At 36.0% G+C, this 26459-nt stretch overlaps 1 protein-coding gene across 6 annotated transcripts; it reads left to right on the top strand.

The window, feature by feature from the left end:
- Window positions 1–871: 871 nt before the first annotated feature.
- Window positions 872–13758, top strand: LOC136222595 (uncharacterized). 6 transcript variants are annotated; one of them, XR_010685679.1, is made up of 9 exons: window positions 872–1002; window positions 1617–1800; window positions 4773–4866; window positions 4991–5097; window positions 6140–7183; window positions 9344–9381; window positions 9462–9663; window positions 11018–11098; window positions 11816–13758. XR_010685679.1 is itself a non-coding variant. In XM_066010345.1 (8 exons), exons 2-8 carry the CDS (start codon window positions 1666–1668, stop codon window positions 11018–11020), a joined length of 1623 nt encoding a protein of 540 aa, XP_065866417.1. In that variant the 5' UTR covers window positions 872–1002; window positions 1617–1665; the 3' UTR covers window positions 11021–11452. The 6 variants fall into 6 exon arrangements, 5 of the variants coding, with proteins under 5 accessions (XP_065866417.1, XP_065866419.1, XP_065866420.1 ...); XM_066010345.1 differs by lacking the exon at window positions 11816–13758 and having other exon boundaries at window positions 11018–11452; XM_066010346.1 differs by lacking the exon at window positions 11816–13758 and having other exon boundaries at window positions 874–1002; window positions 1666–1800; window positions 11018–11452.
- Window positions 13759–26459: the final 12701 nt, after the last annotated feature.

The following is a 26459-nucleotide window of genomic DNA, read 5'->3' as shown; positions in this document are numbered from 1 at the left end:
TTTGACAAAGATACACCAGAACTTTTGAATGCACCGAGAATTGTTAGAGATGAAATTCAACTAGATTTAAATTTCAAGCAAAAAAAAAATACTATAGATTCATATTTTGCTAAATTATCCTAAGTATGTATATCTATATATACTTCGCATATCTATTTAACAAACTATTAATCTATAGAGGTAATAATACAATGTATTTATATAGGGTTGTTTCAAAAAATTATTATCTTATTAATTTATTAAAATTGATCATTTTTTGACCTAACCCAAATCGGAAACAGAAGAAATTATTATTTTAAAAATTTATTATCGAGTATTAATTTATGAAAGTTTGATTGTAATTGTTTTTCTAATTAAAATTTAATATTTATTTTAGTCAGCAATTCAAGATCTTTAATTTAAATAACGGATACATTTACGGGTTAAGCCAAATTTCTATTATGGAATTTAAAAGGAATAATTGAAAATGAAAAATTGAGAACTAAACATGTACGGTATTATAGAACCTTCCCAAGTTCCAATTTCGTTCGTCCAAAAACAATGGAACTGCAGCTGATCTTTAAAGACTTTAAATCCACTCTGTCCTAGCGCCTTTATCGCGGATACTATCACCTGCTCTCGTTTCTACCATACTCCTATGTAGCTCACCAATAACAGTTCAATGTTGGTCGTCAAACACTGCATTAATCTCCGTCCTAATTCGCATCCATACATTGATCATACTACTATCTTTTACTCTACATCTCATAACAGACAAGTATCTCTCCGGTACTCCTTGTATTTACCAAAAGTTTTCCATAGTTCTTGTTATTAACGGAAATGCCATTTTCTTCCATTTTCGTTTTTTATTTTTATTTTCTATTTTTAGTAGCTGGAGAACACCAAGTCTAGATTTTGAAGCCCGTCGCATCCAGTGGCCGACTATTTAGTGCGAAATAAACGTAATTTTTCTCGCATTCTTCTTCATTTTCTCGGAGATTTTCCCGGAAAATTTCAAATCGGGTAAGGAGCGGGAAACTTTCTTTCAATTTCTTTCTCGTTCTTTTCCTTTCTCTTCAGCAGCTACTTAGAAATCAAAGAATTGAAATGAGAGAGCTTTGTTTAGATTGTGTTTTGTTATTGAGAAGTGAAGTGTGTAAAAATACCTCTTTAGTGTTCTGTTTAGGTTAAATCATCTGCGTTTTGTTTATCTTCGTTATTATAGCAAAGAGTTCAATTATGCTTTGTTTGATTTGGTCTGCTGGGAACGGTTGCGATTATTGCTGTTTTTGTGTTGTTCGCTTATAGTGTATGAGGAAACGGAGATTAATTCTGAAAACTAGATTCAACGTTTGGTGTTCGAACTTCTTTTACTTGATGATAGAAACTTGTGATTTGTTTGAGGTTTTGGAGGCGATCTTATACTTTATTGTGCTTTCTTTCCCGTGTTTTATATACTGATTGTATTTTTAGATTCTCTTTAATTGGTAAAATTTAGTATATGAGCGAGCTGTCCTTAATGTTGAGTTTAAGGAGTGATTTATAGTCCTGATGCCTTGTTTTAAATTGGCATCTGATATGAGAATTTTGTCACGTAATAGTATTTAATGATGCTATGTATGTCATGTTTATGCTAGGTGCACAAATCTCATTGCAGTTTATTTGATACTACTTTGATTTTGAAAGATGTCAAATAAGGAAGGTGAAGATTTCTACCGCAGTCTTCCAAGGAAAGAGCTTCAAAGTTTGTGCAAAAACTATGGCTTGCCAGCCAGAAAGTCAAGTTCCGAAATGGCTGAATCATTATTCTCTTACTTTCAGGCAAGGGTATTTGGCCTAGTTGATTGTTTGACCATATGCTTGTGGTTGTGCAAATTGATGTTATTATACTTATGCATATCAGGTCTTTCAATAATAATGACATAATGGTTTCTAGCTTAGCTGTGATGGTTGTTGATAATAGTGTCATGTGTTAACCTCCTCTCGTCTTTTTTTCTTTGTATTATTTATAAGTTTTAGGTATTTTCCCTTAAATGCATCATTTTATATTCAATTTCTGATGAAAATTCTAAATATAGTCTGCAATGCCATAATAATTACTATAATTAAATAAATTAGTATAGAATATAGGTTTCCTTTGAACTTTGAACCGATATGTGTGGGAATTTATTGAAAGTAATGCATCGTAGCTCATCAACATATTAGTTGAATTCTAGCAGTTAGATGTAATTTAGTAATGCTCCCCGGGCACTGGAGGTGCGGGTGGTATTTTCAGAAATTCTAGAGGATTTCCGCATGGTGCTTTCGGGTTCCGTGTCCCTAACGCTTTTGCGCATTTTGTTGAGTTGAGGACTGCAATGATTGCAGGTCAAATTGCTTGGGATAGTAATTGGAGGAATTTTTGGTTAGAATGTGATTCTTTATATGTGGTGGAGCTTTTTCGAAATCGTATCTTGGAGGTTCCGTGGGTTATCCGCACGGAGTGGTTACAATGTTTACGTTGGATTGCGTCTATAAACTTCAACGTTTCTCATATCTACCGGGAGAGCAATGGAGCAGCGGATGCCTTGACAAAATTCGGTCAACATAGTTCTTCTTTTCTGTGGTGGCATTCACACCCTAGTTTTTGTAATTCCTTCATTTCGGATGACTTTTCCTGGAAGGAACAGTTTCGTTTTCGTTGATTTCGTTTCTTTCCTTGTAATATTCTTTTATTTTAGTAAAATTCGAGCCTCGGAGTTGATAATTCGCTCCCGGAAGTGCCAACTTAGTTGGGATTTTCACGCTTATTAGTTTCTCACTGCCTCAGCTTCTAATTAAATAAAAGATGTAATTTAGTAATGTGAAAAGGAAGAAAAAACTTTCCTGGGTGTTATATAAATAGGAATATCCTTAATGCTCAGCTTCTTTAACAGGTAAATCTGTTTCACAGTTTTGCCAAAAACTGGAAAGGAGGCCAACATTTACCTTATAATGCTTGATGTCTTAGGACCTTTCCGACAATGGAATAACTTAGTGCTGCTGAAAGTTCACTTATCTCAGCCGGTTTTAGCTTAAGTAGTGAAAATGGCGAGTCTGAGTGAAAGAAAAACAGATTGGGGGTGGAGGGCATGAGTTTTGTGGCAAAAGGAAGACAAAAATATGTATGAAACATGAGTTGAAGTGAATGACATTTTTGATTGGCTATCTCTGCTTGCATCCGATTACATATTGCCATGGCTTTGTTTTGGAAGTTTTAGTATATCACTGGGCCATTTTTATTGATTGATCTAGGAAGATTGCCTCCATGTTGACATAGTACCAGTAATGGAGGGGATCTTCCCTTGCTAGTTACTGTCATGGAACCAATTGAACTAAAAGCTGAAGCTGATAGTTAAGGCCCAATCATATATCTTATATTAATCTCTGACACACCCCACACGCAAATGCCCCTTGGGGAGGTTGCCAGGACTCGAACCCTCAACCGTTTGGTCCAAGCGGCTCTGATACCATGTCATGGAACCAATTGAACTAAAAACTCAAGCATATAGTTAAGGCCCAATCATATATCTTATATTAACTGTACATTTTTTTTGCCTGTTCAAAATGCCTTACCAGTACCATAAGTTTCAATTAGCTTGACAAGGAAGGAGGTCATCCCATTGAGCCCGAGCTTATAATTATTTCTTGTGGTTACTGCTCTATAAATCTTGCTCTAGTGGTTTGCTGGTTTCTGGACTAATACTTAGAAATATGTACGAAATATAAAGTACCATTTTCTACTTACAATTGGTGGTATGAATGGAAATGTTGAAGGAGCTGTTGGTTCATGGTTGAAAAATCTCTGCATCAGATACATGTTGATTTTTTTTTTCTTTTTCTGGCGTTCTGTCTGAAACAATTACCTTTCTGAAAGAATGATACCTTTATTATATTGTCACAAAAAGTAATTAAAATTGATGCTCACACGCTTGGAACCTTTATGACTGCATGCCGATTTTTTGTCAAAGAATTAATTTGAAGTACCTTTACAATAACATTGATATTTTCTGAACAATAGTTTAACAAAAATGCTGAACAAACCCTTAACAATTCCGGATCAAGTTTGAACTCTGTTTTATATAGCCCATTTTATAACAAATAGGTAACTATTCCTGTGTTTCGAAAAACATTGTCTTTGAGCTATGCTTCCTTTGTTTATATGTCAACAAGCATCATATTGGATCACCACATTTGAAAATTAGCCTTGAGAGTTAAAAAATAAGTACAATCTGAATGACATGAAAGATCCACCATATTTGGAAATTAGCCTTAAGACTTTATAAATAAATACAATCCGAATCACTTGAAAGCTCTCAGTGCTTTTTTACCATGATTCTATTAGCTTTTGAACTTAGATACAACATGTTACTTTTTTGTCTTCATTATTAGAAAGTTCTCGGGAGAATAACTTTTACGAAGCCTCCTTTGTTCTTTTTCTTCCTCCATATCTTATCATTAATATTTAATACATGTTAATTTGATGGGTTTGCTACCCATAGCATATTCCTTTATAATGATGAGGTGTTTACTTGAAGTCACGAATTTTTATAAATACTGAAATGGAAGTCCATACCCCTCCCCGGACCCTCGCTCAGCGGGGACGACCGGGCCGTCCTTTTTTTTACTGAAATGGAAGTCCATGCAATTGTATACCATTTGATTTTTTTTTGGTAGATTATTTACCTTTGCATTTTTGGAGTTCATACTTTCTTCCTGAGATAGTTAGAATGTGCTTTTTAATGCATTCAAATTGGTTTCTGGAAAATTTGCAGAAGAAGAATTTAAGTGTTGGATGCTCAAGGAAGAGCACTGGTGGGATTCAAGACGTTTTACTTCCTCCATCTTCGACAGGACATTTAATAAAAGGTTGCACATTACAAAAGTATTATGCTTTTAAGTTTGTAATTAGATGAATTAGTTTACTGGATATCTCTCTTCTTAGAATACTAATTTAAATTATGAAAACAATTTATTTAATGATTGCTTACAGATAGCTGTCAACTGAGATCTTATCCTAGAGAAGAAGGTAACAAAGGAAATAGACGAATTACATGCAATGAATCGGAAAGCTGCATGGAACTTAGAGCTTATGATAAGGTTTGATTTTGATTTTTTAATTTTTTTCCCTTTCTGATGTGTTTTATTCCAGATCAAATCCTTATTTACACTTGTGAAATTTTATTCAAGTGCAACTTAATAATAATGGAGATGTAAAATGGCTTTACTGACTTGTAAGGTCTTGTTAAATTTAACAAAATGAAAAAAATCCGTGGAAATAGTCTGCTTGCCATTATTTCTTTCAAAAGAGTCTCTTACTTTTCAGCACTGTTATCAGAATTGTATGATTTGCGATTGGAATCGTACGATTCGATTCAGCTCTATTTCGAGCCGGATCTATAGGGAGAATCGAAATTATAACAGAATCGGATGGGAATCATTGGAATCGGTGGTGAATCGGCGTCGACCGGTTCCACCGATTCAGGAAATATGCTAAAAACCAGTGATAATAACTACTGCAGCAGATTTTAAATTGTAGTTTAGGAAAACTAGAAGTCTCTAATGAAGGAAGGAAATAAAATTAGTGGAAAAGAACCAACCAGAAATTTAAATAACAAGAAATAAAATTAATTATAATCAATCCTTAACACATCAGAACACATAACATATATAACTGTCCAATTTCAAGTCAATACGCAAGTCCCATCCCATTCAGAAAACGTCTTTGGCACTTTGCTTTGTCGTGGTACAACAACAGATGGTCAGAAGCAAATATCTTAATTACCATTCATCAAAAACTTCAACAACACTAACTACTAATAAGAAGATGATGATGAAGAATGATTTGTGAAATAGTTTTATTAGGATTGCATTTGCATTAGATTTGAATTAAGTACTTTGTTTTAAGTTCAACATGGTAAATATTTTATTTTTTTATAATATTATGAATTTGAACTGAATCTTACGATTAAATTCGATTCACGAGTCACTATTCACAAAATGAGGATTTCGATTCACGAGTGGAATCTCGATTTGACAACTATGCTTTTCAGTCATTATAGCTGATTGCCTCAAATTTCATATTGAAATTCATCCGTGCCAGTGCAGTAATTCTTTGGTGGGTTCAATTCATTATTTTCAGGGTGCATCCCAATCTCAGTTTGTTTTTCAAGGTGCTCAGAGTGGTGTCATCCATAAGCAGCCCTGCTGTGGCAGGACGGAACATACATCCCAATGTCAACGTAGATGTGTAAATGAAAGTGTTTGTTTAAAAGAGAACATTTCTTCAATAAGATCATATACAAAGGATCCTGCCTCTTTTAAATTTTATGCAAGTTCAGAAGAAGGAATCAAGCTCTGTGTTGATCTGAGTTCAAGCCCCTTAGATTGGATCAAGCAATACAAAAATCAGGTTTCTTTCTGTAAGAATGCTGACAATGCCAAGTCTGGAAGTCTTCAGCAAGAACTTGGACGCATTGGAGAAAATAATAAACAAATGAAAAGCTCCTTCCCTCAGGCTGGGGATTCTGCTGAAAAAATCAGTGATGGCCATACAGAAGCTGAACCTTCTCCCAGTTTGGATATGGAAGAAAATAATACAGGGGTTGATCATCCAGAAGGAATCAATAAAGTATTGATGCCTTTGCCTTCAAGACCTTGTAGTGAAGTTCTTATGGAGGATTCAGACTGCTTAAGGGAAGATCTGGGACCTATCTCATCTAAACCTAGTTCTGATGTGCAGATCCAAATAATTTCTAATATGGAATCCTGTGATAAAAATGGCTCTAGTGCTACTGCTGTGTCAGATATCACTGATACTCCAACAGAAAAGACAGCCTGTAATTTTGTTATTAACTCCATATCTGATGGTTCAGTTGATGTTATTCCCATTGAAAATGAGAAGTCAAAGTATGAAGATGAAGTTCATGAGAATTCGATCTTACAAAACAACAGTAATCATGAGAATAATTGTGTTGCTCCTGGATTCTTGACCAGTTCAACAGAAATGCAGTTGTCTGAGACTGGAAATCACCATAAAGGAGAATCATCCTCACCTAATAAAAATGGTGAATTATTGGATCAGGATGATTCAAGGCATAATGTAGTAACTGAGCAAGCTGTATTAACCACCTCAAGTGAGAATGATCATAGCGGGAGCCATTTGGCAGCATACACTGAAGATCAGGTATTACCTCTTCTACTCGACTTTTACATGAAAATGCGAGCAAGGATGATATATGTGTGTGTGTGTATATATATATATATAGATTTCTGTAAGAGCCTTGTGAATGTATCCTAGGTTCATGTTGAAACCAGATACCCACTGGCTGCCGGGTGGTCTGCTATATTTGAAATTCACTCTAGTATGTATAAATTGATTCTCACTTAAACTATTAAGCTAACTATTGTTTCATTAGGAAATTACCTGGGTTGTCTTCACTTATCCCACAGTGAATTTCTTGGGAAAAATTGGATTTGAAGAAGGGGAGGTCTAGATAAATAAGAACAAAAAGTAGATTTGTAACAAGTCATGTTTATGGATTTCCTGTTTCAGAAGGATGAATTTAAGAATCAGATGTGGTTCCAGACAATCTCTATCTTGCTTGTAAAGGCTAGGGTTAAATTTGCACCATTTCATACGTTAGGGCTAAATCTGAACTTGGCTTAAAAAGTTAGGGTTAAATTTGGTCTTTATCCCTTGAAATGGTGACACTCTCTTGTTCCAGCGATCAATTCTTACTTTAAACTAATAATGTTGGTGTTTGGTTCAATAATCTCAATTTTGATCAGTGAAAAGATCTTAAGTTCTCATGTCAATGTTAGTGATAGTAGAAATGATAAAATGTCCATGAATAACTACAATATTGGCAATAAGACCCATAGTTTATTTCGGGCTACATTATGGATTTTAGTTGTATTTTGGGCTACATTATGGATTTTAGTTGTTCATATCTACTATTCCTTTAAAGTTTCCATTGCTCTGTAATCAGTTTACTCATCTTTCAGTTCAGGTATTGGGAGAACATAGGCTACATTTTTTAAGTAATGTCATTTCATAAATTCATTTCATAGAGATTATTCAGTGAGAGGTTTTTTTGAATGAGGTTATGCAAAGTTTTCATACTTACTAAGTTAATAACAAAAACAACCAAGCCTCATTCCCAATTTGTTGCGGTCTGACTATATGGATTATTATTTCTCATTTATTCTTATCTATGTTGCCCGGACACGGATACCGATACGGTATCCGACACGGACACGGACACGGATACGGGAAACGTCATTTCTATAAAACACTGGACACGGATACGTGGGGGACACATGTAAATATTAAAAATATTGGGGCACATTTATAAATATTAAAATATATTTTTATATATGATTTTTTGTAATATAACTAAATAAATACATATAAACGAAATTATAAAACTCTTAACTAAACATAATAAAAGCTTTCCTCCTTAACACTAAAAACCTATGGAGTTTTTGTATTAATTAGGAGTTTCTGGCATTAATTCCCCCTGTCCTTTGGAGTTTCTGGCTCTCCAAATCTATTTGGAATAACGACGATCGATCAATGATTGAAGTTGAACGGCTGTTTTTTCACATTTGAAGAATCGTTTGTTTTTTTTTCTTTTTCTTTCTGGGACACGCGTATCCTTCACTGATACGCGTGTCCAACTTTCCGATATTACGGAAACGGCCCCGACACCGTGTCCCTGGCGTTTCGGTATCGGATACGTATCCGACACGCGATACGTTGGGTCTATGGCGTGTCCGTGCTTCATGGATTCTTATAAATTCTCGAGTAAATTTTAATAATGTTCTTTACTTTTTTTTTTTTCTAAAAATTTGCGCAATGCGCTTACATTAAAGAAGAAAGAAAAATCCCCACCAGACCCGGATGTGATTCGAACCCATGACCTCCCAAGGCATAGGTAAGCTCTCAACCACTAGGCTAAGAGCTTCACCACTAATAACGTTCTTTCCACTAATAATATTACTATATTATTATTTTTTATTTATTGTAGCATGCATGGTTTGCATGAGTTTGGCACTTTATTAGGCAATATGTTTTTATTTTCTGTCTCTCATTTTGTTGATGAGGAAGACTTGTTAATATATTATGAGTTAGCGAATCTAAAATGATGTATATAATTCTGAATTACTCGCTAATGAGCTGGTTTATTTGGGAGAGAACCCTAACTGCCATAGTCCATGCCTGCTCAGCAAGCATAAGAAAACTAATTTCTATAATGGTACCACTACTCACGTAATGTATAATTTTGGTAATTTATAGTAGTTCTACCGACGCTACTGAATTATGGTTCTGTACTCTTTGCAGGAATGCAGCAATATTAATTTTGGGAGAGAGAGTTCAGTGTAATTTCTTTTCTATTTTGAATGTTGTGTTGTAATTTTTTGGGGTGTGATGTGATGACATACAACTATATTTCTATCAGATGCTCGCAGGTTGATGATTCGGTTGGGAAGACTTGTTTGAGGTCTGGTAATCTGGAATTAAAGGGAGAACTTCAAAAAAAGAGGCCAGTAATAGACAATGAGGTTCAAAATGGCTGGGGCAAGCGAGAGACTAAATTTTTAAGAAGTATGAAGCATTCTGCTGAAGTTCTTCCCAGAAGATCCAGGCGGCTTGTCACCAAGGTGCTTTTTGACACATTATTTTGGTCATATAATTAATTATTGCTTGAGCTTGTTGGTACGCAATATCTGTATTGTTGCTTGCTTTGTCATGCATCACAAATTTCATGAAACCGTTATAGCTAAAAGCTCAAGCTGATAGTTAAAGGTCCACTTCATATTAATAGCTGACACACCCCCACACGCGAAAGCACACTTGGACTTGAAGCGTGACAACACACTTGGTCATACTGGCTCTGATACCATGTCATGAAACCGTTTTAGCTAAAAGCTCAAGCTGATAGTTAAAGTTCCACTTCATATTAATATTCTTTTTCACTACCAAATGTTTAGATTGAAGGTTTTTTTTTTATTTCCCAATATTTGGATAATTGCTTTGATTTCAATGTTTTGAATCAACATGAAGAATTTTATATTAGCACTAGTCTAAAGGCGGTTGATATACCATGTTAATTTCTCGCAACCTTATAAGCAAGGTTGTAAAAGACGCTAGGCGCTAGTCGTAAGTAATACAATCACCAAAAACTAGGAAACAATGTCCTTAGAGTCTTAAACCATATAATGAAAACAAGTTGAAAACACAAGTAAACAGTCTCGGCAGGAGGTCTGTAGGCACTGCCCAGACGAGGTAGGCGCCATCTAGGCACTGCCTGACCTAGCGGAAGCAGGCAGTGAAAAACGCCTAGGTGGTCTAATCAGAAAAAATCAGAACGGATTCTCAATTTTAAGCGTCTAGGCAGTTCTTGCAGCCATCGTTTTGAACAGTGCTTACAAGTCCATTGCAGCCATCGTTTTGAACAGTGCTTATAAGTCTATAGCAAATATCAATTCGCATCTGAAGACAAAATGAGCTGATGAAGGCACTATGTTTTTGCCAAGCATACAAATTACAATCAAGACATATGCTGAAGTTAAAATTGGAAAACATGAATTACTTTGCACTTTTGCTTGAAGATATGCCTTTTTTGTCGCTATGACTTAAGCCTCGTTTTGTTTGGAACTAATGCAATTACGATAAACGAAACACAAACAAACATACAAGAATTGTTTACCCAGTTCGCCACTCAATTTGAATGACTACGTCTGGGGCACTACCAAGCCAGGATATTTTACTATAATTTTTAGAGATGCAGATTACAAAGAGAGATGCTATATTTATACTCTTCAAGAAACCCTAATCGCCCAAATTTTTTTTGCTGAGGTAGATCTATAAGTCTCCAAAGCCTAACACGTTTTGCGCTATGACTTAAGCCTCGTTTTGTCATTAGTTGCTGTTTTTTTTGTCATGGCTCAAGTTGTTTTTGTTTTATTGTTCATAATGTGTCAAGTGATCAATGTTTCATTTTTCTCCTTCCAGTGAGTTGATGGTTGTAAATGCCTGCTTCAATACAAGAACTGATTAGTGTGGCTTTATTCATGACCGATTGCTGGATACAAGGTACGGATGTAGTAAATACAGTTTCTCTTTAAAGTCCATTGCTGTAAAACCACAGACTATGCATAAATTTTGTTCTTTTGGGATGTTCTGAGAATAAGTTAGGGAACTATGAACAGTTCAGATGGCTATTATTGATGAATGCTTAGGTCATGTTTAGCATGTAGAGAACCACAGCAATCTAAAAATTTAGAGCTTGATGCAAGTTGAACGCATCAATGTTTTCAGAATTAGACCACATTATAAGACTAGAAAAGTTTGGTAGTTCAGTTGAGATTTTATATAGAGCTATGGATTAAATGTTGCTTTAATTGTGAAGTGAACAAAAAATAATGATAAAGCACATATTCGGCCCTCCTTTATTGTGTTTTATTGACATATTGTAGTTGTGTTTTATCAAGCTCTCTTGTGATTTGTTTTACTATTAGTAATTTTTCCTTCATTAGTCTCACCAGCTTCTTGGCGCAACGGTAAACGTTGTTGTCGTGTGACCAAGAGGTCACGGGTTCGAGTCTTAGGAGCGGCCTCTTGCCAAATAAATTGGCAGGGGAAGGGTTATTAAAATAGTAATTTGCTAATATCAAAACAGTTGAAATACAAGGATTATTTGCGTGTGAGGGTGTGTCAAAGATTAATATAAGATCTATGATTGGGCCTTAACCATCAGCTTCAGCTTTTAGTTAAAACCAAGCATGACAATTATAATATCCCAAATTGCAGGTTCTGCATTCGTTGATGAACAGTATATGTTGACATATTAATGGTGTTCTATTTCCAATCCAAGCTGTTCAACTACTTAAAAGTTCTTGTTCCCCATTCCTGTGGCTGTCAATTGTCAAACAAATGATTTACCTATGACTACATATTAGTGTATTTGTCATTCTCAAATATAATTTCGATTTTTTTTTCTTTGCAGTGAAACATTGATTTATAGATTCATTTAGATTTTTCACTTCCTACGTTATCATTTTTAAAATCTACTTATTTTATTTTCTACTTGAAAATCCTGTATGAGGTAACTCGGGTAGGGTGCCCCTCCTTTATTGTCCGCATTGTCTAAAATATAGTTAAAATCTCCAATCATCATGAGGTAGATTTGTTATATCCAATCCACCCTTCTAAAGCATAGCAAGTCGGCCACTTTTTCCTCGCCCACTCGCTGCAAAACTACCATCCATCTTTAATTGTTGCCGAAAAAACTGAATTTTTGCTTCATCTACTAATGACCCCATGAGGAAAATAATATCGGATTTGTAAGATTTTACTAACTCATCCAACGACCGAACTACACGGGAATTTCCTAACCCCTTACAGTTCCAGCTTAGACAATTCATTGCGCTTGACAGACCTACTCCGCAGGCCTCACCGAATCAGTGTTGCTAGATGATTCCTTATCCTTATCGGAAATAGCTCCACCCTCCTGATGTCCGTTTTGTATCCCAGCAGCCGTTAAAATTGGATTGCTGGACATCACATGTGCTACATTTTCCCCCAGACCCCAGCAAAACCTTCTCGTCTCTCTTTTCGGTCTTCCTGGAGCTCCAACCCTTCCCCCTCCATATCCATTCCCTCATCGAAGCTATCCTCACCAGTTGACTGCACTCCCTTCATGCTGCACAAACTCTGTACCCTTGTGGGCGTGTTCTCAGCTGTAGTTGGACTTGCTGAGTCTTGTCTGCTGCTTCCAGGAATAATATCACGCATATTTGGATTTTGCAATTCCGGTATGAACGGGTTTTTTTAGTTTAGAGCTCCCCCCTAGTGTATAATTTTTTGCATTTTCCATGCCAGCCTCCGGTAGCCATTTTGTTCCGCTTTGATATCCCCCATGTTGTACCAGAGTTTTAACCATTCCCCCAGTCCCTTTTCAATTCAGTTGGCTGTTCATCAAATAACCTTGGGGAGAAATGATCTGAGTGTCCCAACAGTTCACACAAATAGCAGAAAATGTCAAGCCTCTCATATTGTAATGTAACAAAAATCCACTCAGATTGTGATTTTCTTACTTTTTTAAATCTCTTCAAAGGTTGTCTGACGTTAATAAGTACCCGGATCCACATAAACCTCTGTCGGATGCCCGCACTGTTATTAGTATCATATTCACGGAACTCCCCGATGAAGTTGGCCAGCTGTTTTCCCACATTTTCTAACATTGCTCCATTCGGCTGGTCATGGACTTGGACCCATATCTCCCAGTGATCTAACTCCATTGACTCTGGAATGCTCCCTGGTCTCCATTCAGCCATGGCTAGCAGATAATTATCAAAAGACCAAGGCCTCCCGATAGAACTCTGTTCCTGTCCACCTCATGTAAAAATTCAAAGGAATAAAAATTTGGGGCGATTTCAGAAATATCTATTCCTTTCCTAGGCCCCACAGACCTACAATCTTATTCTTCATTACCTGCTCTGTCCACCACAAACCGACCTATGAACTTCAGACCGTTGCCTTTAGAAGTCTCGATCCATTGCATTGGACCCAAATTGATGCTGTCAAGTTCCCCCATGGATTTTCAGGGCTGCCAAGTCGTTTCCATGGCAATACAGAAGCTCGACGTTTGGTTTCTAGGATAGGTGAATAAAACTTTCAGAAAATAGAAGAAAACAAAGCTAATTGTATACACTCAACACTCACACACTGAAGGTGACACTCACATGGACGGCGACCACGAGGAGTGTTCAAATTTGTAAGAATACTATTTCATATTGTTGGATGGGTTATAGTGGGTTATATGGGTTGGAATAATTTTTTTTAGATGGTTTGGGTGGGTTGGGTTATATGGGTTGGGTGGGTTATAGTAGGTTCAAACTTATTTTGTTTCTTTACTATTTTTTTTTATCTCAAATAGTGTAGGTTAAATGCTAAAAAAGTTAAATTGATATTTTGTGTTTTGAAGTATATTTTTGTTCTTTTTATTTTTATTTTTTTTGTTGTTGTTTTACTTTTATCGAGCTACAAATCTCAAATAATAATAAATAATAATAAAATATAAGGATATAGATTAAATTTGACCTCATCGTTTACAGAAAAGTGTAGATTTGATTCTAATATACGAAATAATATAATTTTATCTCTAACGATTCTAAGCAATATTAATTTTGCTCAGGTCAGCATTGTTTTTTATCCATTTAAAATGTTAAACACATTTTTTTTAATGGAGTACATGAATCGCCAGAATCGGTGTATTTGTTCGATTCACCACCGATTCGGGCGTCATGTCCGATTCATGTACACTTTTTTTCCTTTTTAGATTTTTTTATTTGTTTTCTCAATTGTCTAGTTTTACAATTTTTATTTTTTCAATTTTTTTAAAAAAATATCATATTATTAATAACCACATTTTTTTTAAATTGAAATGAGACAAATAAAAGACAAAATGAGAATATAGAGAATTATATGGGTTGAGTGGGTTAGACGAGTTGTTAGATGAGTTATGATAAACCATAAAAAATAAGATTTATAACCCATTCAACCCTTCTAACCCATTGTTACCCACTTAATTCTACCTTTCATGGGTTAGATGGGTTGAAATTTGGTGGGTTATAATAACCCAACCAATTTTGAACACTCCTATTTAGGATCGGGTCTGACATTCTTAGAAAATCTCTGATAATCTGTAACCGACCTTTGAAGACAACATTGAGAGATCTTAAAGGAGTAAAAGATGGTGAGTTTGAATGTTGGTTTTTATTTTGAAATTTGATGGTGATAATTAGATAATAAGAGGTTAATTTATAAAATAAATAAATATAAGAACTAAAATAACTCTTTACCTTTTGATTTTGACTGTTATCTGACTTTTTTTTAACACCGTTAGTCAGTTTGGACTGTGTTTGCTAACAGAATCAACCACAATGTACCTATTTGTCAATTTTTAAACCACATACTTTATGTTTGAAAATGGACTAAACCACATGGTTTATTTTTGTACTTTTCCCTAATAATAATAGTAATAGTAATAATAATAAAGCCTTTAATTTAATATCTCCAATATTAAATAAAAATAAGTCTAATTTAAATTAAAAATACAAATTACATACAAATACAAATTTACATACAATTTAATGGAATGGTAGATCCAAATATGTTTAATATAAATCGTAAAGACGCCATGTTAGCAGTGCAGAATGGTATAGCACAACAAATTTGACAACCACGGTTAGTGGAGAATGACGTGCGAGCGGAGAATGAAGATGACGATGATGATGAAGTTGAAGAAGATGATTAAAAAAATTAAAATGTAGTTGAGACAATTAATTTTATAGAACATTGTAACATACACATATTGATATAATATTTATTTACTTTTTGCAAAATTTACAAACAAGTTACACCCAATAATTATAATTATAATAAATAATGATAAATTTTATATATAAATAATTGTGATTATAATAAATAATAAAAAATTATACATTATATATATAAAAAAATTATAACTATAATAAAAAATGATAAATTATATATAATAAATTATAAATCATATATAAATAATTATAGTTATAATAAATAGTGATGAATTATATATCAATTATACTAAATTATAAATAAATATATATAGTTATAATAAATAATGATAAATTACTGAACTGAATACTACTGAACTGAAATTACTGATGTTGAAAAAAAAAGACAGGACCTAACGAGACGTTTGGTATTCTATGAGATAGGAATATGGATAAAGGTTAAGATATGGATAATGATAAAAGATTGGGATAAGGATAAAAATAAGATAGGAGAGTTTATCATATAGGGATAAAATGATTCATTTTACTATATTACCCCTATCCAAATTTAAATAGAAAGTATATATTATTGTAGTATCAACGTGGACTAGAATTAATTAACTTCAGAAATACTTGGAACACTATATTAAATTTTCAAAATAAGAAAATAGAATAACTTCAGAAATACTTGGAACATTGTATTAACTTGGACATACTAGACTTTTCCATCTAAATAAGTTATCATCATCCACTCTCTAAGTATAATTTTAGTGTGATAACAGATTTATCTCTCCCCTGTTTCACTCTTCTATCTTCCAAACAAACACGAGTTTTCTTTGTTTCAATACGCGGAGACTCAACATGTTGTCTTCCTAAGTAATAACAAGATACAACCTTGTCATCGACCAGATTCTCAAATTGGCAGAATTTGTTAATTATCAAGTGTGCAACAGATCTGTTAAAGTTGAATATTATTAGGATGCATCCATTTCCATTATTTTTAAAATAGAAATAAAACATCTTTGTAGAAAATCATGGATGGTGTTTCACAATTTAGCATTAATTAGTTATTATGTCCTAATCATTCAGGATTTCCATGATTTTGTTTCCATAATCAAATTACCTTACAAAACAAATCAAATATTTTTTAATTTGGTTAAATTGCCCCTATGGCCACTCAACTTTATTTTTACTAATATTATAGTCACTCAATTTTAAAACCTAACAAAAAAATCACTCAATTTTACTTTTTTATTAGCATTGTAACCCCTTATAAAAGTAAACGACTTCAAAATAAATATTGACAGTCTCAAAATAGAAAAATTTAAGAATTAAATTTTTTTAGAATCACATTTACTACGGAACCACGTTTTTTTATTTTTAAATCACTAAACAATCACTTATCTCTTATAACCAAATAACACCTCAATAACAATAAAACCAAAAAGTTCAAGATTTAAAGTTGTTTAAATATCAAGTCCACAAGTTATACTATGAAAGGTCACCTATTATTAGAGCGGTTAAGACAATCTCCAACCCATTTCATTATTTTTGCTATATCAAATTGTATTTTCTTCGTTTTCTATCAATTTTGTTTTTGCTTCAACCCATTTCACCATTTTATCTCTTCAGACAAAAAGTTTCCTTTCAAATAATAATATTTATATAATAAAATATATAATACTATATATATAAACAAATAAAAAAGTACAAAGATAATAATAAGAAGATATTATTTGATGTTGCATCAATTTTTTTCGATGCAATATCAAATTTGTGGGAGAAAAATCGTATTCGAAATGAGAATTTAGTTGGAGATTGTCTAAGGTTGGGTAACTTTTGTGTTTATATCAGACATACCTGTAATGTTAATAAAGACAAAGTTGAGTGACCATAAATGTAATTTATCATTTTTATTTTTAAAATTCTTTCTACATGTCACTGTATATATCAGAAGATTATTATCAAGACATCTGAATTAGAAAATAAAAATTAAATCCAGAATGAATAATGGGATTTTTTGTTTGTTTTAATTACTAGATTGTGATCTATCTCAATTATTCTATTCTATGTAGGTTTGTGGGGCTCAAGATTTGTTTATGTAACCTATGTATTAATTCTTTAACAATCTGATTATTATTATTTTTGAGTGTACCTTGTTACATTCTTTTTATTGCTTTGACCAAGTTTAAAACTAAATATGATCTCTCACTTAACAATTATTTTATAAAAATACCTATTATAACTAGATTACCCATTTACTCAAGCACAAATATTAGTTGATTATTAGGAGACTAATAAATTATTTACCATATAAATAAATCATTGGAATGAAAAGAATTAAGTGCTCCTGTTGAGAGCGGTTCTCTCCGACTAGGGCTTTATTACGATACCATAGAAGAACAATTAGGTAATCTGTCGATCGTTGATGATGGGTTCGAATTCAAGGAAACAATCGAGGAAGGGGAAATTGAGTCCTGTGTTTTTTTTTTTGTCTAGTTGGCATGCTTGTGATAAACCGCAATCTTAACTTCAAGGCAAGTATCTGGTGCCCCGACCGAGGACTCACCACATCGAAGATAGAAGGCAATTTGATGTTATTCCGTTTTTTATCACTGGCACGATCTCATATGGGTGATAGATGGGGGTCCTTGGACTTTCGACAACAACCTACTCGTGCTCCATAAACTGAAGGAGAATGAAATTCCATCGCAAGTGCCATTGCACTTCACTTTTATCTAGGTTTAGGTCCATAATTTACTGGCAATTTTCTTCTCAAAGACAGTAGGCGCTACATTAGCCAATTATGTTGGAACATATATAACGTGCGATCCCAAAAACAAATGGTCCATGGAGAGGAACTATATGCGACTCATGGTAAAGCTAGACATCAAGCAGCCTTTAAAAAGGGAGAAGAAAATCCGTAGATCGTGAGTGTTGGTCCCGTGTGATTAGTTCCAAGGGGAGGGGGGGGGGGGGTTAGGAACTAATATAACTTTTTCTTTTTAATTAAGCTGACTTAATATAGTTTCTTGAATTTGTTAACTCAGCTTTGGTCAGCACGGTCGATTGTAGCATAAGACAGCTTTAGTCAGAAGTTGACTAGAGCTATTTTACATATGAGTTGGGAATTGACACTTTTGTGGTCAGCTTCCAACTCAACACTTTTATTTACTCAGTGTCAGTTTAAACAATTTATATGCCGAGTAAATATGACAAGCAACACATACAGAAATATATATATATATATATATATATATATATATATATATATATATATATATATATATATATATTGAGAGAGAGAGTTAGAGATTACTCAGTACGACTTATCCTGGTTCGGCCTCTCCACCTACGTCCAGTCCCCAGAATCCCTTCGGACTTTTTAAATCCAATACTGAGCTCTTTAAAGGTAGAGCACAAACCGTTTACAAGGCAGTTGAATATGCAAGAGTACCGTTCTCTATTCGTCTACTCAACTCCTACTAAGTGCTATAACCGAACACCTAGATTTCTCTACCACTGAGCACTTAACACCAAGTACTCAGCACAACACTCTCAATTTACAATTGATACAAATTGTTCTTTTCGGATGAAGAACACTTTAGATGATTACAGAAAATCAATCTAGCTTTTACACAAGAATAGAAGTTTGGTGTAAGATCTCTTTTGGTTTTTGTGTGCTTTTGTATGTATGCTCTTTCTTTCTTTTTGTATTCAGCTAATGTTCCAAGAATGATCATGTCCTTTTATAGTTGAGGTCTGAAGCAGAAATGATTTGAATCTTGGATTTGTCCGTTGATCCAAACGGCTCCTTTTTTAGACAAGTTCTGGTCAGCTTCAGTTTTGCAGGTCAAGCCTGTCGTCTGAAATTCACAGTCGTCAGGGTTGTCTTTTTCCTGCAGGTTCATCTTCTAGTGCAATTCGTCTTTTAGCTAATGGTCATTTGACCCATGCATCTCGAAATCATCTCTGTGCATAATTTCGAGGTTCCTATTATTGGTGCAGACAGTTGTCGGATCTTGTCTTCTAGCGAACGGATCTTTCGTGCTGTCCCAACGAACACTCAGCTTGACTGCTTTGTCGTTGCTTTTAGTTCTTTATTCCTGAGTTGCGTTCTTTACTCAGCTTCCGTGGTTAGCTTCAACTGCAAGCTTTTAGAAGACTTTTCTTATTTTGATACTGAGTTGCGTTTCACTCAGCTTCCTCTTCGTGTATTTCTCCTGAAGATTACTTTTCTTCTATTGTGCTAAGTTACACTCTACTCAGCTTGTGCTATGATATCATGCTGTCTTTGTCCTGTCTTACTTTTTGATATATATTTATACTCAACATTGAACAAACATATTAGTACAATTAAATAAAAGTACTTAACTTTAATTGTCCCTTAATCATGGATTAACTTAAATAATTTTATCAAATCAAAATCATGTGGAAAGGTGTTTCAACAAACTCCCCCATTTTGATGTTGGCAAAATATTTAATTGATAGAACTCAGTATTGAGATTCCCCATGATTGAAATTTTTTTTATGCTTCTGAAATTACTCCCACGTAAGGGTTGCATATATTGACTTAACTTAACTCTAAACCTTCTAAGATTTAATTGAGTAGAATTAGGGTATGCTTATACTGACTTAGTTCAATTCTAGACCTTCCAAGATCTAATTCAGATGAGCCTAGGTCAGCTTTCAGAAGAGGTCAATGTGTGGAATATATTTTTACTCGGTTTTGATACATGGTTAGTTCGACATCAGAGTTATGGGAAAACATACAGAGTAGATGTATCAAGTCTAATGTGTACTGAGTATATTCCTTTTTCTTTTGTTTGTTTGTTCAATTAAGACAGATCAGCATTAAGCACAGTAAGCATCACATAAGATTAATCAATTTTCAATAAGAGATGCGTAATTTTATAGATAGTCAGCAAGACAAAAATACGTCAGATAAGGAAAACACAAAAAAATACAAGTCAAGAGTAAAAACTAGCAAATCTAGCCAGACTATTTCTTCCTATTGACTTGGGCAGGATTGACTTTGCCTTTTCCCTTTTGTTGCTGCTGACTACCAGATGCTTCTCCTGTGTGCCGAGTTCTGTCAGCTTGTTCTTTCTCCCCCGTTTTGCCAGCATCGGGCGGAGGAGGAACGAAGGTGTCATTGAGAGCAGCACGAGTTAATCGAACGGAATACGCCTTAAGACTTTTCGTGCTTTCCCTTAGACCATCAAAGACTGGAACACCATCGTCCAAGGTAGAACCGAGAATTCTGATAGAAGCACTGAGCATACTCAATATATATTCTTGGGATTTTCCTACCCATATGATAGTGTCAGTCAGCATGGCATAAGCTTGATGATACATCTTAAGCAAAGCCGAATCATAGAACTGACGTTGAACATTTGTGTGGCGCATGTTTGTAGGTGGCTCGGGAGTATTGCAAAAGTTCATTCGTTTTGAGTTGATCAGTCTCCATTTCTTCCTTACTTAGGTTGAGTAGGCGGACTGCCTCACTTTTTTTCTCAATGGAACACTGAGACGAAGAAGAGATTAACTCACGAGTTCTTGTCTGCTCAGTATGTAGCTGGGCGAAAAGTTGATGAACCTCAGCGGAGGTTGCATATATTGAGTTCACAGCTGACAAGTTGTTGAGTTGACCCTGGAGAGAGTTCATATGGTTTACCATTGTCAGCTGGAGTTCAACCAGCTTTACTATAGATTCCTGCTTGGGCTGTTGAGATTGAAGAGATGTCATGACACTCAGAACATCCTTAAGACCTTTGATTTCGGTTAGAAGCTGAGTGACAGAAGAAAGTTGAGTTGGCTCAACATGAACAGACCCAGCGACATCGACATTAGAGGAATTCAGATCATGGAGAAGAGTTTGAGCTGAGTCAATGATGCGACGCCCAGACTCAATAGCATTAAAGTAAGCATATGTTGCCTCAGGATTGGGCTCAGTGGCCGGAATTCTAGTAGAAGCAGATGGTGGAGGAGTAGGTTGCTTTCTAGAACCAGATGGGCCAACTTGGTCAACAGCTGGGCTTTTGTTTAGGTCAGTGGCAGGAACTGACTGTGCAGCATTCTGTGTACTTGGGTTAGGAAGAGGTGGATCAGCAGAGATGTTAACCTGCTCATTATTGGATTGAAGTGGAGTTGGTGTAGGAGGAGGCAACTCAGGATGATCATGAGCAGGATTTTTCTTTGTTTGCTCGTCCTCTTGAGCAGCTTGATCTTCGAGCTCTTGCTCGGCAGAGATTGGATTTTCAGGAGTCGTGGCTTGTTGCTCAGCATGAGTAACATAGGCTTGCTTTTTTTCGAGTTCCCTTGGAGAAGGCTCGGTGGGATTGGAGAAGAATTTGAATTGCATGTCAGAAAGATCAGTAATGGGATCCCGTAGAGGAGAATCATCCAGAAGGTCAATAACTGGAGATTTATGAGCCTTTTTCTTAAGTCGCCTTAATTTCTTAGCCCTTGGAGGAGAGGGGTCAGCTTGAATAGAATCAAGAGATTCAGAAGGTGAATTTACCCCTAGGTCAGTGTGATCCTTTGCAGTTGGCTCAGTTTGTTCTTCAACCTGCTTAGTGTCAACTGACTCATGTTGCTCAACATCTGCTGTCTCCTCAGCATCAAACTGGCCTCCGAGATTACCCAACTCTTCTTCATCTTGGTCAGTGGGGGTTTTCTCAAGATCAATGCCTTGACTTCTCATAAATTGTGAGTCTTCAGAGATGACGACGTCAAGTGGGGGTGCATCAATAGGACTCATCCCAGAAGAGATCTTCTTCTTCTTTCTCAGAGGTTGTTCGGGAGTATCCTCTTTTTCTTCATCCTCAGGCTCAGCTTGCCTTTTGAGGTTTTCTACTGACTTAGGTTCAACCTGACTTGGCTCAGCATCAGGTTTCTTTCCCCTTGACATAATTTTCAGCTTCTTCGGAGCAGTGTTAATGTTCCTAGCTGACTGGTCAGCTTTTCTCTTTTTATCTAACTTAGCTTGGTCAGCAGGTTTAGCCATGGCGATCTTCCCTTCATTGGGTTGCACATCCTGTACAGCATCGACTTCTTCCTCATTTTCCTCAATGACCCTTTTTCCCTTCTTAGACTTAAGGGGTTGGTTGTATACTAACCCAAACAGCAGAGCAGCTGTGATTTCAGTTCCCCAAGTCTCAGTTTCATTAACCATGTCTATTTGATGATCTTCAAGGATTCTTGTAATGAGGGACCCCATCCTGAGTTTCCCAGTACTTCGTTGAAGTGCACCGATAAGAAACACCGGCATGTTGAGTGGTTGATAGGTCAGCATGTGCCAGATGAAGCACTGCTCGAAGTTTGAAGCTGATGATGCTGAGTTGATTTTAGGGAAGATAAAGTTAGTCAGGATGTAGTGAGCCATCTTTTGATTCTGACCCATACATGTACTAGCTATTTCCCCTTTGTGATACTCCGGCTTACAGAACGTCACGGTGTGGTCAAGTTTCTCCTTTGTAGTCCTGAATTCTTTCCCTTTGGCGGGCAGTTTTAGCAAGGTTGCTAGATAAGATGGGGTAATCGTTATTTTTTGGCTTTTGACATGGGTTACCAGATGGTCAGCATCTTCTTCGTCAACACAGAGGTTGGAGTAGAATTCCCTTACCAACCTAGGGTAGGTTTTACCAGGAAGGGAGAAGAGTCACCATCCATTTTTCGAGATCCACTCACAGAACGGTTGCTCAGCCGTTACGAAGCTTGGAGAGAACCACCGACAGCGAAGTACCTCATGGTTCTTAACACTTTTATAGACTTTAAGGAATATCTTTTCATTGGGTGCTTGTCCTTATTTTTCTTCTTCTTTTTCGAAGAGGTTGCGAGGTCAGCTTGAGGGCTCTTGCTTGGAGTTTGGTCATGCTGACCTTGTCCTTGAGACTTGGTGGGAGTCTCGCTATATTCCTGATGAGGAGGAGATTTAGGGTTTTCATTGGAGCGATTTCTGTCGTAATCACCACCGGAGATATTCTGAGAGTCCGACATGATTTTCTCAGAGATTTTTGAGAGGTTTAGGAATTTTAGATAGAGAAGAAGATTGAATGCCAGAAATCTTAAGCGTAAAGAGATACAAGTGGGAATTCGTCCACGATTTATAGGGATGTCGAGTTGATCTGAAGCGTTGAGGTGGCGGTTTGACCTTGAGATAATCAACCGACAATGATTCTGGTATTTATGACACAATTGGCGCGTGTGTTTTCTAATTATTGCGCTTACGTTATCCTAGGTGGCTATTTAATACGCGTGCCAGCATTAATTTTGCAACGGATCTTTACTCAGCGTTAAGAATTCTAAACGTTTGGAGTTCTGAGTAGTCAGTTTTACGTAGTGAATTATTCGGGTGCTTAGTAACTTAGCTTAAGATAATCACTCAGTGTGTATATCTACTCAGCATGGGGTGATTTCATATCATTTTTGACTCAGCATGCAATAGTTACTCAATTAGCACAATTCACTCAGCATGGTAATCATTCAATGTTCAATTTAAGCATAGAATTTTATTGAAGAGGATTAGACATACCGATTGCTTCCCTTAGTATGTTGAATTGCTCATGAGCCAAAGGCTTGGTGAAGATATCCGCAAGCTATTCATCTGTTGGAACGTAGGTCAGCTTGATCTCACCCTTGAGTACATGATCTCTGATGAAGTGATGCCTTATGCTGATATGCTTCATCCTGCTGTGTTGGATTGGATTTTTAGATAGGTCAATGGCGCTTTTGTTGTCGCATTTGACTTCAATTGTTTCTGTTTTAACTCCGTAATCCTCAAGTTGTTGCTTAATCCATAGTACTTGTGCAACACAGCTTCCAGCAGCTACGTACTCAGCTTCAGTTGTAGACAGGGCAACTGATGACTGCTTCTTGCTGAACCAAGATACTACACAGCTTCCAAGGAAGTGACATCCTCCCGAAGTACTTTTACGCTCTAGCTTATCTCGTCCATAGTCAGCATCAGTGTATCCAATGAGTGTGAAGTCATTTGAGGTTGGATACCATAAACCTGCATTAACTGAGCTCTACAAATATCTAAAGATTCTTTTTACAGCTATAAGGTGAGATTCCCTGGGGTCAGCTTGATATCTTGCACAATAACATACTGAGTACTGAATATCAGGTCTACTAGCGGTAAGGTAAAGTAGAGAGCCAATCATACCTCGATATAGCTTGCTATCTACAGATTTACCTTTCTCATCTTTGCATAGGACAGTGTCAGTACCCATTGGGGTTGATATGGGTTTACAATCTTCCATATCGAATTTCTTTAGCATTTCTTTGGCGTACTTGGACTGACTAATGAAGATGTCGTTCTTAGCTTGCTTGATTTGAAGTCCAAGGAAGAAGTTGAGTTCGCCCATCATAGACATCTCAAACTCAGTTTGCATCTATTTACTAAACTCTTTGCACAAGGATTCGTCAGTAGCACCAAAGATTATATCGTCTACGTAAATTTGTGCCAGCAGGGTATGTTTACCCTTTTTCTTAATGAACAAGGTTGTGTCAGCTTTGCCTCTGACATAATTCCTGGTCAGCAGGAAGTTGGCCAACCTCTCATACCAAGCTCTTGGAGCTTGTTTTAGGCCATATAAGGCCTTCTTGAGTTTATAAACATGGTTTGGGAGTTTTGGATCTTCAAACCCTAGAGGCTGACTAACATATACCTCTTCGTTTATAAAGCCATTAAGAAAGGCACTTTTAACATCCATTTGATATAATTTAAAGTTCATATAGCTAGCATATGCACACAATATACATATAGCCTCTAACCTAGCAACAGGAGCAAAGGTCTCACCATAGTCAATGCCCTCTTGCTGACTATAGCCTTGGGCTACAAGTCGGGCTTTGTTTCTGACCACATTGCCTTTCTCATCTAGTTTATTTCTAAAGACCCACTTAGTTCCTATGGTCTTTTGATTCCTGGGTTTTGGTACTAAATCACATACCTCATTTCTTGTGAATTGATCAAGCTCTTCTTGCATAGCATTGATCCAATATTCATCGTGCTCAGCATCGGCGAAGTTCTTTGGCTCATTTACTGAGACGAATGCAACATTCCCGAGATACTTTATAAGCTGATCTCTTGTCATCAGCTTGTTGTCAGCGGCATCAAGAATGGACTTCTCTGAATGTCCTCTTGGAATTTTTATTTCTTTAGGTAATGTTGAGTTGTCTGGAATAGGTGTTTCTACAATATCTGCAGGAATAGATTGGTCAGCAAAGGTAATTTCAGGTTCGTGTTTACCTTTGGTCAGCCCTTGTACTGATGACTCAGTGGCTCCTGTTTGGTCAGCGGAAGCTGAGCTTGGTTCATCTTCGGCGGACTGAGTTGTCTTTCCTGCAGGGTCAGTTTCATCGAACTCTATATGGACAGACTCTTCAACAACTTGAGTTCGTTTATTATACACCCTATATGCTTTACTGTTAGTTGAGTACCCTAAAAAGATCGCTTCGTCAGCTTTAGCATCAAATTTTGCAAGGTTATCTTTTGTATTGAGTATAAAACATTTACACCCAAAGGCACGAAAGTAGCCAATGTTGGGATTTCGTCCTGTCCAAAGTTCGTATGGGGTTTTCTTAAGAATAGGTCTAACTAAAGCCCTATTGAGTATGTAGCATGCTGTGTGGACAGCTTCACCCTAGAAATACTTTGGAAGCCTATTTTCGCTCAGCATTGTCCTAGCAATTTCGACAATTGTTCTGTTCTTCCTTTCAACCACCCCATTTTGTTGAGGCGTCCTAGGAGCAGAGAAATTGTGGTCAATACCACCGGCTTCACAGAATTCGTCAAACTGTTGGTTTTTGAATTCTCCGCCATTGTCACTTCTAATATGAGCTACTTTTAGGTCTTTGTCATTTTCAAGCTTTTTAATCAATGTTGTGAACATCTCAAAAGTTTCATCCTTGCTACTCAGCAAGATGATCCGAGTATACCGAGAGAAATCGTCTACAATGACTAAGGAGAATTTCTTACCGCTCAAGCTGAGTGGCTGGACAGGTCCAAAAAGGTCCAAATGTAGCAATTCCAATGGTCTCTTGGTTGAGATAATGTTTTTACTTTGAAAAGACTTTTTCGTTTGGTTACCTTGCTGACAAGCATTACATAATTGATCTTTTTCAAATTTCAA

This window comes from Euphorbia lathyris, chromosome 3, assembly GCF_963576675.1.
Source record: "Euphorbia lathyris chromosome 3, ddEupLath1.1, whole genome shotgun sequence".
NCBI lineage: Eukaryota > Viridiplantae > Streptophyta > Magnoliopsida > Malpighiales > Euphorbiaceae > Euphorbia > Euphorbia lathyris.
Note: the sequence above shows the minus strand (reverse complement) of the source record. Positions and strands in the feature narration are given on the sequence as shown.

Bases quoted from the DNA above. Each gene is read 5' to 3' on its own strand.
- LOC136222595 (XM_066010345.1), top strand. From the start codon at position 1,666: ATGTCAAATAAGGAAGGTGAAGATTTCTACCGCAGTCTTCCAAGGAAA. The intron at 5,098-6,139 runs GTTTGATTTTGA...CATTATTTTCAG, and splicing joins AACTTAGAGCTTATGATAAG to GGTGCATCCCAATCTCAGTT. The intron at 9,382-9,461 runs GTAATTTCTTTT...TATTTCTATCAG, and splicing joins TTTGGGAGAGAGAGTTCAGT to ATGCTCGCAGGTTGATGATT.